Genomic DNA, 14414 nt, shown 5'->3' with positions numbered 1-14414 from the left:
ATGAATGGGAATATATTTAATATATTTCTAAATATCGCGGTAAGATTTTAAAATTTCTATTTTGAAATTAGCGACCGTTTATTTTTTTCTTCAACAAAAAACCTTTAACTTCGATTATGCTATCCAGCTCTACTTTAGCCAATTTAGTTTACAGTCGAAACTACAGCTTAAACATTAACACTTTTTAACTCTGATATAACACGTATCTAAAAGGTCAATGATAACGAAATAAAGTATTACAAATATATATATATATAAACTTTAGAGGGAAGGTAGCGTGCGAGTAAACGTAGCCCGCAGCCTATCGGAAAAAAATATTCAAACTTACCTGCGAGGAGAATAACATTGATTAAACAAAGACAAGACGTCCTCAAATCCATTCCTCCGCTTTTAAGCCACAATTTAGTAACCGGTGTGGGTATAAAAACAACTTTTCCCTCCGAGTTGTGATGTTTCGTGCTCACTCTTCTTTCTCCAGTCTCGCGTAGCATCAGAAGTCCACTTGCTCGCTCGCGCAGGTGGATTGTGGCTGGAGTCTGCACACGTGATTTCCGGAGGTATCAGCAGGAGAACTTCGAGGAGTTTTTACGCCCTCTTGCGTACACATGCTCCAAAAGCGGAGGAGTCTCTCCTTACGTTGTCGCATGAATGAATAGTATAGAAGTACTGACTTTACTCTTTAACGCAAAATCTAATATTAACCTCTATTTTTTTCTCGCTAAATGCTACAGAGTTTCACGAGCTCCTTACCACCGTTTATTCTAGCACTAGTAACTTACTCATCTTTAAACAGTCTTTTGAGAATCTCATTTTAACTGCGCCTCCTTCAAATGGTTAAACTCATTATAATGTGCCTTTGGAGTAAATATTTTTGATGCTTTTCAACGAAATACATTATTTTCGTCCTTTATGAGCCCAGATCCGGCTCAGCTCCATTAAAGCTTTTAATATTGGCGTAAATCAGGTATCCCTGCTCAAAAAAACAAACAGCTAAAACCTGGTTAACCAGGCTGGTTTTAGCTGATCATAGCTGGTCAGCAGGCTGGTTTTAGAGTGGTTTTGGTCACTTTCCCAGGCTGGTCAGGCTAGTGTTTAGCTGGTCAGGCTGGGAGACCACCGGCTAAAACCAGCTAAGACCAGCCAACCAGCTTAGGCTGGTTTTAGCAGTTTTTTTTTTTCAGCAGGGATGTTACTAATGTACACACATTAAGTATGACCACATGAGAATATGTAGACATACGATCGTGTACCAATACTTAGGACAGACGTGACATCGATTTATGATTTACTTCCATTTACAATCATTTTATAAGGATTGTTATTTATTTCAAAAAGTAATCAATAGCTATTAATAAGTCTTACTCAAATACTCTGCCATTTTACAGAATTGGTGCAAACTGCTGTCCCACAACCAAAATACACATTTAAAAAGCATTTACGTATAACGTCAAATCATAAGATGTTTACTAAGATCCTTCTATTATCTATTGAAACCCACAATAATATTTAAAATATCAGTAAGCTTTATATATATATATATATATATATATATATATATATATATATATATATATATATATATATATATATATATATTATCATTTATTTGGTACTTGCCTTTGGGAGGTGGCTGTCTCGAAAACTAACCCTAATTTTCAATTTATGAAAATGATATTGATATAATTTGTGCATTTTATTAAATATCTTTTTGATTTTTGAGTTAAAATATATATATATATATATTGTTTGTAAATTATGAAACTTTATGTAAAAAAAAATTTCATGTCACTACCGAAACAGTGTTTACTTTAGTCCATTTAGTCCAGACTGATTTAAACTACACCCCCACATTTATGATCAGGAAATATTTGTCACTCTCTCATATCTACATGTTGAGAAGTTAGGCCCCATCATTTTGAGGTAAATGTGTTCAGAGATATGAAAGATCTGTGTAACATTAAAGAATGTCACTACCGAACATATTTCTATAATTAAACACTTTTTGGGGGGTTATTCCATAACATTTAGTTTTTGTGTACAACTGTTCAGAACTGTGCTAGCTAACCATGTGCTGATTAGCATCTTTGAGCTAGGTTCAAAAGTATCTAAAATTGTTACTTCCGAAACAATCACAATCGAAACATTTGGTGAAGTTTTGTCACTAACATCTTTGGATTTTTCGGGTGAGGGGGTGTTATGGGTTGCCAGGCTTTCACAACAAAACCCGCCCAATTGCTTCTCAAAACTAGCCCAGTCGCAATACAGGTTTTGTGGTGGGGATCGTCTGGTAAAAATAGCATTCCAGGGGCTAAATATTAGTTTATTGGGCTCGCTTCAACCCACGGCAACCCACAGTTACCTTGGATATTACAAAATTTGCATGTATACAAAATTTGTGGAAAAATATATATTTTATTTTTTCCATGACATTTCCAACTCTGACTTTAAACTAATTCTGTAGAATGGCCCATATAGAAAACTAAAAGCAAAAATGCAGGTTTGTGGTAGTTTTTTTTTTTAATTGCAAACTAGACCAAAAAAATATACATATGAACAGTATTCATAGAGAAGCTTACAGAAAAGCTTTTGACATTGTAGCAGGGTGAGGCACTCAATAACAGACAGAAACCAATGCGAGTGGTGCTACAACTGACACAGTTCATACAACTGGAGTCTTTTGAATAGTTCAAGAAACTTAATTCATAAAAAACTTTTGAACCATCACAGTTGACAACACATCAGTGAACAAACAATACAAGAATGCAGCACTGTTTTGTGTTTATAGTGATAAAATGAAGGCAAGTCCAAATGGTAAAACCACAATTGGACAAATCATGAACTACAATTCTGGTGTGCCAAGAATCCAGATAATATGGACCCATCGGCAAAGCTAATGTAGTTTAAAAATCAAGCAGAACAATTTCTCCTTGCATGACTTTTAAGTATGAAGCAGCATCATTGTAAGATACGGAAGAATTAAATACCTCTTTCTAATAGAGCCTATAGTTTGGTCATAATGAACTCATCTCCCTGCCAGCATACTATCGTACTTGCTTGAACAGAATTAGTTTACATCAAGCATTTGAAAAATACGATAACAGGATGCGGTCTAGTTTATTCTTTTTTTTTTTTTTTTGGATTAGGTTGCTAACTACTGGTCTAAGAAGAACAAAGAACATAATAATAGTGAAAATTACAAACTGTAGTGCTAGATAAATTAAAAGCTATTTGGCTCTATTCCTGCAGCTAATGCATATTGTTTAATTATATCATAAATTCTGTTTATATATTTTTATATTTCCAGACCCTCCCCCCATCCACCCATATCCATAACCTCTATAAAGATTGGCTCAATGATAATGTTTATTTTCCCAAATTGTTTACTGTCCACGTTTAGAAGGAGGCACAAGGTGATCAGGAAGATCAGCGGGTAACTCGTGACCTTCCAGTTTAACCTTGATGAGGTGGTTAGCTAGGGCGAACTCCTCATCATCCAGGTACCCATCCTTATCCACGTCAGCAAGCTTCCAGATCTTGCCTAGAACATTGTTGGGCAGCTTGGACTTGACCATCTCCTTCTTGGCCATGGCACCAGAGACCTTCCCGTTGACAGGTGACAGGGTGTAGAAGATCTCGTCGTAAGTTGGCTTGTCTCTCGCCACTACCCACTCCAGCTCATCAATGCCTTCACTAGCACCCTCTCCATAGCCGTGCCCGAAGGGTCCATTCATGGTGCCGTCAAAGGCACCACCCTGGACAACCTGGCTGGGCATGGCAGCCTCCTCCTGCCGAACGAGGGTCATGAGTTTGGCAATATCATTGGCTAGCATATCCTCCACTGTTTCCAGCAGCTTGGGCTTCAGTGCCTGAAACTTAGTGAAGTCTTGACCAGCGAGGACTTCCTAAAATTAAAGGACAAAAAGATGTCAAAACAGTACTGTCTATCCATTTTTAAAGTAAAACTTAATTTACATTTAAAGTTGTGTTCAAAAAAGTTAAAAAATATATATTTATTTGATATTTTCTTTGTAAATTATGAAACTTTATGTAAAAATGTGTCCCACATTTTTACGTCACTACCGTAACAATGCATGTTTTAGTCCATTGGGTAAGACTGATTTTAACTACACCCATACATTTATGATCAGAAAATATTTATGTGTCACTCTCTTTCATAGCTACATGGTGAGTAGATAGGCCCCATCATTTTGAGGTAAATGTGTTCAAAAGTATGAAAAATCTGTGTGTAACTTCAAAGAATGTCACAAACAATTCTATTCAATTTCTATAATTAAACACTTTTTTAGGAGTTATTCCATAACTATTTAGTTTTTTATATGTGTACAACTGTTCAGAACTGTGCTAGCTAACCATGTGCTGATTAGCATCTTTGAGCTAGGTTCAAAAGTGTCTAAAATTGTCACTACCAAAACAGCCACAAGTGAAACGTTTGGTGAAGTCTGGTCACATTGTCATCATCAAAAGTTTCAGTCATGACTGTTTCGGTAAAGTCTGGTAGTGACGTCTGTTTTTTGGATGTTATCCCATAAAATTGTCATTACCAAAACAGTCACAAGCGAAACATGTCATCATTGTTTTGATAGTGACAAAAAAGTTTTTCATATTTGAGGAAAATAAACAAAATCTTAGTACAGTTATGCAAATATTTGGTATTTTAATGTGATGTATGTCGCTACCAAGACATTACTGTCACTACCGGAAATGTGCAGTCACTGCCGAAACATGGGATGTTTTGTCAAAAATAAAGTATACTGAATTATCAACTAAGATGTTATGATAATGTTTGGTTCAATGTATATTCAAATGAATCAATCCTTAAGTTTGAAACCAGTATGATCAACGTTTTGCCTTTTACAAAGAAAAATTGGATTCAAAATACAACAAATTTCATAAATCACACATGAAATATTGCTAAAATTGTAATTGTTATTGATTTAACAACTTTTTAATAAAATAGAAAAAATATATGTACAATGTAGATGTAAGCAAAATCTTAATAGATCAATATAACCCTTTTTATTAAATGATATATTACTGTGTTTCGGTTGTGACAAATCTGGGAAGATGACAAACATTCTAAAACTTTTTAGAATTAACTGCACAATTACTAGAAATATATACCTTAGATATACAATTTGCATACACAAAAAATGTTTTGCAAGACGTTTCCAACTCTGACTTTGAACAAACTCTGTAGAATGGCCTATTTAAAAATATATATTTTCTGTGAGAGATGGGACAATGTCCATACCTGCATTTTACTGAGTTTAGGGAAATCACCAGGGGAGATCTGATGCTCTTTTTCAATCTTTGCATAGATTTCTCCCAGGTTGGCAATGAGCTCCTTTTTCTTGTTCTCTTTCCCAAAAACATTTGGCATTTCTTTCTTCAAAGAACTGATGATGTAGGCATGAACCTAGACATGAAGTTAGAGAAAACTGTTTTGTCATAACATATAATATTTTAAATAAATCAGTGTTATATGGATTTATCAGCAATGATAATAATATTAAGATATTATGCAGTGATAACATTCAGAATAATACAGAAATGTTTCTTGAGCACCAAATCAGCATATCAGAATCATTTCTAAAGGATCATGTGACACTGAAGACTGAAGTAATGACTGCTAAAAAAATTAGCTGTCACCACAGAAGTAAATTACATTTTCAAAAAATATTACAATTATTTTAAATTGTAATAAAAAAAATCTAAATAAATCTATACAAAATTAAATATCCAAAGGAAGGAAAAAAAGTCAATAAACTTGTGATTGTGTCTGGGGTGATTACAATTTTATCACATGAGGGCAGCATACACCAGGTTACTAATCTAATCAAAGTTCTTTACACTTTAAAGGGATAGTTCACCCAAAAATGAAAATTCATTGATAAAATAGTCCATATGACATCAGTGGTTCAGCCTTAATGTTATGAAGCTACGAGAATACTTTTTGAGCACTAAAAAACCCTAAAAATAACAACTTTCTTCAACAATTTCTTCTCTCTGTCTCAGTCTTCGACACAAGTTCAACACAGGACCACAACACTGGTGTCAGCAGCATTCGTGGTACTCTTGTAAAAGAGTATGACACGGAAGAGAAGAAATTGTTGAATAAAGTCTTTATTTTTGTTTTCTTTGCACACAAAAAGTATTCTCGTAACTTTATAAAATTAAGGTTGAACCACTGATGTTACATGGACTATTTTAAGCGTCTTTACTATCTTTCTGGGCCTTGAACGTGTCGGCTGCGTTATGGTCTATGCAGGGTCAGAAAGCTTTCGTATTTCATCAAAAATATCTTAATTTGTGTTCCGAAGATGAAGGAAGGTCTTACACATTTGGAACGACATGAGGATGAGTAATTAACGACAGAATTTTCATTTTTGGATGACCTATCCCTTTAAGTATGTGTCCAGACAACATTCTCTACATTACTTTAAACATATGTATATCTATAAAAGGTTTAATTTCTTACTTTAGCTAGACGTGCCCGTTTGATAAGGTCATTCAGCTTGCGCAGAGCTGCATTTCGTGGAAGTCCCTGGATGTCACGGAAAAGGTCTTGTTCCTCTGCCTCAAACAGTTTCCTGTTATCAGGAACCAAGAGAGGCTGAGCCCAGAAAGAGCCAATGTAGACACGGATGACCTCTGGGGTATTGACGATTTTACCGAGCGACCACATGAGGGCACCATACACCCGCATGAGCTGCTGGGTCCCAATCTGATCAGCTTTGTTGAGCACCACCCGCATCTTGTCCTCATGGTTTTTCAGAGCTCGGATCACCTCTGAGAATTCATCCGAGATGTCCAACTTGTGTGCGTCAAAGAGAAGAATAATGCGGTCCACGCGTTCAGCAAACCATTCGAGCACTGCAGCAAAGTCATAACCTGAAATAGAGATAAGATATTTCAATGTTTGTGTTTAATTCACTTAACAAATAGCCATTTTAGTACATTTACTGCAAAAGGAACTTGTTTGTGTATGTGAGCCTCTCTGATAAAGCACAAACCAACACATTTCTCTTTCTAACCAGTTAAAGGACACTACATCAGACAGCAGATCTGTAACCCTAGAACTTCCTGATCTGGCCCACATCATTTTTACTAGACACAATACAATACAAAATAAAATGTGGTTTTCCTGTCAAAAGAAACTTTCACGTAACAGAACCCATCTTTTTCTCTTCAGTCCTCTTTTAGACAACGCTATTGGCTCATGAGGGTGGAGTACAGCTGGACTTTCACATGAGACAAAAAAAAGAAAAAGAAAAAAAAAGACAGATGAAGAGGCGTCTAGTTCACTACAGCCGAGCCGACATCACATCCACTCACGCTGACAAACAGGAAAGAGAATAAATTGTCCCGCAGACACTCTTTCCTCTCCCATGGTTGGTTATTTTCTTGCATAATGGTTTGAAGGATCACAGGGAACAATGGAAATCCGAGTCAAATGTTTTGACAGTAGCCAAGGAGATGACGAAGTGTCAAAAATAATTTTAAGATCCTGGGATATGAAATCAATCTGGTAATGGAAAAAGTGTGTGTATGCCACAAAAAATGCTAGAGATGCTAGAGAGGTCTTTAAGAAGCCACACACAAGCTGCAAGCACATTTCACAACAAGAGCCAGCAGAAATATTGCTAGAATCCACAAATTCGACTCACTTGCCAAAAATCTGCTTATGAGATCTTGAGGGCAAAGGTTTAATCTTCAGAGATTTCTCTATATGCATTAATACACATGCTAAAGCCAGGATTTCCGGCCCAACTGTCTTGCTTACTGAGACAGAAGTTCCCAATTTATGTTTGGATTGTGTGTAGAGTGTGTGGAAGACAGGAAAGACTGAGTCCCAGCTCACAACAGTTGTGTCAACGTCAGCAGGATGTGAAATCTGGATCTGAATCCAACATGGGCGTGATCTTACTGACTCAGTGCTGTCCTTTATCGACTGTTATGCATCATAGCACTGACGGCAATACTGATGAAGCAGGTCTGCTTAATTGTAATGTTATAATCCGTTATTTAATCTGCCCTTGAATCTTTTAAAAAAAAATTAAAGAATGAAAATATAGCTGCAAACTTCAATTACCAGTGTTCAAGCGCTGTAAGGCATTTGAGCACATATTTAAAAACACGCTATTTAGCAAGCCTGTAACTACCTAAATCAATGATTTGAAAAAACATTTTTGAAAAATCCAGGTAATTTACCATAGAAGTATTATGTTTTTAACGTTTATCACTGTTACAGCACCAGCTGTGGTCCGATCTCCTTAAAACGTTGCATGCTTGTTTAGAATCACCTGTCACAAATGCTTACCAGGATTTGTGATGTTTTGAGTTTTCTTTTAGGATTTATAGGATTTGGGGTAAATTTGGACAGGCCCCTTTTCACAATGGGTAAATTGCAAACATTTTTGATAATTATTGACCTAGAGAGTCAAGAGGATTGTGCTGCAGTGATTGTTTTCAGATTGAGTGAAAAAGCTAGGACTAGTTTGCAAAAGTAGGTTTTTTACATCTTCTCAATTATTTGACTAATAATTTGATTGACAGCAGTGGTTCTAGAGGCAAAGTTGTCTGGAATGAGAAGTGCTATCATATGATACGAGTATCGTGTGTATGTGCAAAAAAAACAATGTACAATAATAGTTTACGCCATTGAAAAATAGGATATTGCCCCCCAGTGGCCAATTTCTTTCAAATTTCTCACAGACCTTTGGGGCCGTGAGTCAAATACGTCCACCAAGTTTCATTCCAATCGGCTTCCATTAACCTTGTCTAATAGGTGGTCAAACTTCATTGCCCAATGCGATTTTAATGTTAATAGGACTAATGGTTGCATAGTTATGGCCATTTTTAAGTTTTTTTTCCTCTTGTAGCGCCACCAAGTGGCCAAGCTCCACATTTTTTTCGTGTGACCTCAGATTGAGGTCTTACATAGGTGTTGCGAGTTTGGCGAAGATACCTCATTCTGTTCAGGAGTTATAGGCAGCTAGGTAGCTCATATGAGAGGTATTTTACTCTATTTTTCCATAAAGATATGGCTTATCCATTTTTTTGCTTGCTTTCCTTCTAATACTTTACAAAAAACATATCCTTGTGTAAACTATGGGATATCCTTATTTACATAAGCATGCCATAGTAATTGTGTTTGTTCCTGCACTAAAATCTGTGCAATGCTCATTTCTTACTAATTAAATCACAACATTGTGAATTACAACAAGACTAATTTAATTCTCCATTTGCTGATGCAGTTACGATTAAAAAAAGTTGCATCATTCATTTATTCAATTCATGAACAAACAAACTAAAGCAAATGAATGAACAAACAACAAAGGCACAGATAAATGAATGAAGACAGACTTGGCTGACCGTCCATGCAGGAAACTCTATTCAGATACAACAGAAATCACACCAGCCGGTTGTGTGCATATTATGTACAGTTAATACAAGGCTGGGACTTATAGTTTACAACCAACACAAAGATCCTACCAACCACCATAAATAGACATTTGGGTTTATGCTGGTCTGAAGGTTGAACCAAAAGTCTGTTCAAAAAAAAAAAGAAAAAGAAAAAAGACTTTGGCTCTGTATGGAGAAGTATGTCATTTAGAACAAAGGCTAATCTTTAGTATCCACCCTGCTAAGATCAAATCCAGACATTGACCCACAATCTCTCACATATTACACAAACACATTATGAGATACTGAAGCATGGGCAAATGTAATTGAACAAGGTTTCGGTAAAGGTTAACAGTGGAATCTGTTCTTCAAGACCTTAGAAATAATTTATAATCTAATGCTAATGCCAATAAATAACTGAGAGGTTTTAGTGATTAGTAATGGGAGCTGCTGCCCTGTAGCATATCTGCAAAAAAGCTTTGCTCACAACATATTAATTAATAAGCAGCAGCTGTTTCTGAAACTGTTGTGAACGTTGCTTAGCAGACATTGGTATAGCTGATTCACACCAGATGAATTGCCACTGAACTTTCCTTATAGCTCCGACATTGACATTTCTTGCCGTCTCATTTTGCATCTTAACATAAATATATTACATTTGACAGTAAAGACTCCAGACTTAGGACCACTGCACTGGTGGTGCCATAATTTCAGTTAACTATTAACCCAACAACTGTCTTTGTGATAACTGAAGACTTTTTTTTTCCTTAATCCTGATCCAGCATATATAATGCCCTGTATTTGATCAAATGTCTTTAAACGTCATTCTTTCCTTTGAAAACTAATTTTGAAAACTAAATTAAACATACTTTTCATACTAAGTTTATACCAGCAGCATGAATGTGAAGAATATGGGAGGGGGCCTGGAAAAGTTGCGTGCATTCATTTGTGCTTGAAAGGAAATGATCTCTTTCCAGTACCAGCACATTTATGTGTGGCACCTCCACAAGTTCCTGGAAAGCACAGGGAGAGGAAGAATGTAGAAATGAAATCTGCTATAATGATCTCTGTAAACAATAGCACATTCTCAAGGGATCGGTTTATCTATCACACTGAAATGAAGTCATCAGAAAGATCAATTAAGATTCTTCATGAAAAGAGCTTTATACTGCTTTACGCAGAAGATTACAGCATATAATTAAGACAAAAGACATAACGCATGCCCTGAAAACAGCACAGCCCTCTGACACAAGAGTTTCATCACTCTCAACAGATAAAAAAAAAAAAAAGTGCTGTAATAAGTAACCAAAGCCTATACATTAAAGCATTATGGGATACTATCAGTGAGGAAATTCAACACCCAACCAAGGCTACTCACCCATGAAGAATTAATGCAGGCACTGTGTACAGTAAATAGGAGAGGTACTAGAATAAAGCCCTGTGAAACACCACCCAGTTGAAGACAAGGACACAGAGCAACATTGTGCAGACAAAGGAATCAAAATGGAATTTGAAAATCTAGTTTAACAAATTAAAAGTAAAAAAAATAAATAAATAAATAAATAAATAAAAGGACCACTGAAGTGTTATTTTATGTGTTGACTAAAACAGGAAGACAGGGCGGGATATATCCAGCTGTCTTGTCCCTCAGGAGAGAGCGGCTCTTGGCACCATTGATTTGGTGTAGCAGCTTATCACCGGCTCAGATTCCGGCAACACACCGGCACGACAATTAGTGCTATTTCAGTGAAAACTGATTACAGAGAATGGTTGAATACACAAATTAAAATGCTACTTTTAAAGTCCCCATGAAATCAAAATAAAGTTTTTTTTTGGCTTTTAGTATGAATATGTTAGCTTTAAAGGGGTCATCGGATGACAATTTTCCACGAGTTAATATGATTCTTTAGGGTCTTAATAAAAAGTCTATAATAGTATTCACAAATTCTAAAATTCTCAATAGTAGTGTAAAAAAACAGCCTTTTACCTTGACAAAATCAGCTCTGCAAAAACTCAACTCATTTTAAGACATGGCCCCTTTAAATGCCACCGAACTCACCTAGCCCCGCCCCTCTCTGGGATTATGAGACGTAATGTTTACTTTAGCCGCATTTAGCCACGTTAAGCGGCAAAACTTGCCAACAAGCACATTAAGAAAGGCCAATCACAAAGATGCATAAAAAAACTTTTATACTCACTTTCTGCTGTGGGTGAAGCTATATCAGGAACTAGGGGTGTAACGATTCATTCATTTTCTCGATGCATCGATTACAAATCCTGCCGATGCATATGCATCGATCTTGAAACATGGATTTTTGAATCGTGAATCGTTTGTTTCAGTCAATAATCGATTTAATATTTTAAAATCGAATGAATCGCGATTATATAACGAATATACGATGGATAATTTAAAAAAATAAAAATAAATCTTAAATTAGTTGCGTCTGCGACGTAAAGTGCGCCCTCACTGCAGTGGCGCAGTGGATTACATCACTAATCTTCAATTCGCGCCTGTTTGTTGTCATCTGAATAAACGCAGCAGTGCACAATGGAGGGCAACGAAGAAGGAGAAATTTGCAAGGCACCAGCCAACATGAGATCAAAGGTTTGGAATTACTTCGGTTTTCACAAAGTAAATGGAAAGATTGCAGTTTGCAGACATTGTAAATCTGAGTTAAAATACTTTGGAAATACAACGAACCTTAGGAACCATCTCCGCAGACGTAATGCCATTAATACCTGCACCTAAAGCAGCTAGTATTTCAGGGTCAGACGTGAGAAGTGTACAAATACAGTGTCTTTGCTGTATTTACACACTTTCTTTGCTGTATTTATACACTTTCTTTGCTGTATGTACACACTTTGCTGTATTTCCTAAATGTTCAGGAAATGTGTGCAATGTTTACAATAAAAGCACTCATGGTGCATTAAATATGTAGAAGTAGTATTATTTTTCTGGGTTTACTTGCCTTAATGTATTTTGAGTCCTAAGAAGTTAAGCTATTGAACTGAAGTCCTGAATCAAGTTATTAAATCTATTGAATGGTCATGAATTTCCAAAAAAATTATTTTATTTGCTCATATACAGATGTATACTAAAATTTACAGAATAGAATCGTTAATAATCGAATCGAATCAAATTTCATTGTTCAAACACAAACATATCACAAACATAGAGCATATGTCGATCGGGATCGGCGCTTTCCTTTTAAAAACAAAAGTAACGTTTTCCTCTGCATTTTCAGTAAATGACGATTGCTGTGTTCATTATTACATCCAACAACGGAATACCTTAATTGCTCAATCAGAGACATTCTTGTCTGCACACAATGGCGGTCGGAGTCAGACTGTTTTAGCTCAGTGAGGGCGGGTCTAAGGTAAGGCGCTCATGTCAATCTACTACCGTGGGAGCGGCATCTGTCGGTGTGCCGTCACACTGACAAGAAGCTGAGAATTACCTAAATTTTAAAAAGGAGATATTACTTTTAAAGATTAAAAAATACTACTGGGTGGTTTTTTATCATTGTAGGGCGGTTATGTACACAAACTACCAACACACATTAATGTGCAAACAAAATGTAAAAGTTAGTTTTGCATCCAATGACCCCTTTAAGGTTATCTATAAGCTAGTGTGCTCCATAACAATGACAAAATATGCGTTTACAAGATATGAGCATTTAAAACTTAGTCTCTCACTTTCACCAATTTTGATGACATCACGCTGCACTTCAGCTTCTCATCAAACCTTCTGTCCAATCAAATGCTCACTAGAATGCATAAAGTCCCGCCCCCTACACTATAAAATGACATTGAAGCTGCGGCTGAGATCAGTCACTTGTTTACAGTGTTAGTGTTTTCTGTATGGTGAATGGCATGTAGTACACAATGTAGGCGATAGGAAACTATTCAGACTATTCAGTTCCATTGGAGCAAATGAGGTCTGGTTTTGTGCTGTGTCACGTGAACCACGGCAGCGCACACAGTGTACTCCGGACTTTGCCTCTGGTCCAGAGACGTGGTAGCACAGAGCAGATCATATACGCAAGTCGGCATGTATTAAACTACACAGCCTTAGCATGATTATTATCATCATTTTTGTTTTAGTAAAAGTTTCATCTTGTATCTAGAGGGTAATCTATTAGACTAGGGCTGCACGATATATCGAAAAAATATCGCTATCGCGATAACAGTGTACGCGATATTGGTATCGCAGAGAGTTGCGATAAATGACATTTAATTTATGTGCTAAACATTTGTGCGTTGCATGCAAAGGTTGTCCTTATTTGACCAAACAGATGGGCGCTTACTATCTTTATACCCGCCTCCCAAGTAGGTGCTATAATGCTATTGCTAGACTGGGCGAACAGGTGAACCTGGTGGCTCAGAGCAGAGAATGAAAAATAAATACGGCAGGAGTATGAAGGGAGAAAATGACAGCAGCGATGAACTTGTGCCTAAAAAGAACTGTACGTCTGAAATATACATGGCTCACAATTGCGACCGTTTTGGTCGCATATGCTCCCAAAATTGAATCTGCGCGACCTCAAATTATATTTGGGAGCATCTGTGCCAGTGCAAGAAATTGTTGTGGTGCGACTTAGTTTCATTTCTTTACAAAACTTTCGCTAACCTACTGTAACTACTGCACAGACTGCTGTGAGCTGATGCAGGGACAGGTTCGACATTCTCTCCAACATTACATAACCATTTAAAATTAATCTTTATATTATTATCTTTAATGAAGATTTGAGATATTAGCTGTCAATCACTCTGTCACTGATACTGCGCTCCGCTGAACTAGGAACCGGCCGTTTTTTCTTTCTCTCAACCAACCTTTGTTCCTCTCAGCGGCCGAGTTCCACTCACACAGGGGCGTAATTTCCACTGGGGACACGCTTTTCAAAGTCCTGTTTGTGTCCTCCGACTTTCAAAAGGTTTTGTTAAAGTAATCTCTTGTATTGTAGAATGCACGCTCAGCGCCGCCGAGA

At 36.7% G+C, this 14414-nt stretch overlaps 2 protein-coding genes across 2 annotated transcripts in view; both read right to left on the bottom strand.

Annotated features, from left to right (window-relative positions):
* Positions 1-496, bottom strand: part of cxadr (CXADR Ig-like cell adhesion molecule) — a 63792-nt gene extending 63296 nt beyond the window's left edge. Inside the window, exon 1 of the mRNA XM_073829492.1 lies at positions 329-496. Within this exon, the coding sequence (XP_073685593.1) occupies positions 329-491 (163 nt within the window). The 5' untranslated portion in view covers positions 492-496. The remainder of the gene's footprint in view (positions 1-328) is intronic.
* A 1996-nt stretch (positions 497-2492) lies between these two features.
* ehd1b (EH-domain containing 1b) overlaps positions 2493-14414 on the bottom strand; it is a 27794-nt gene continuing 15872 nt past the window's right edge. Inside the window, exons 3-5 of the mRNA XM_073829380.1 lie at positions 6500-6912; positions 5273-5437; positions 2493-3902 (exon numbers count right to left, since the gene is read on the bottom strand). Coding sequence (XP_073685481.1) covers positions 3381-3902; positions 5273-5437; positions 6500-6912 — 1100 coding nt within the window. The 3' untranslated portion in view covers positions 2493-3380. The remainder of the gene's footprint in view (positions 3903-5272; positions 5438-6499; positions 6913-14414) is intronic.

This window comes from Garra rufa, chromosome 23 (assembly GCF_049309525.1).
Source record: "Garra rufa chromosome 23, GarRuf1.0, whole genome shotgun sequence".
NCBI classification, from domain to species: domain Eukaryota; kingdom Metazoa; phylum Chordata; class Actinopteri; order Cypriniformes; family Cyprinidae; genus Garra; species Garra rufa.
The sequence above is the reverse complement of the archived record's forward strand: the minus strand, read 5'-3'. Positions and strand labels throughout refer to the sequence as shown.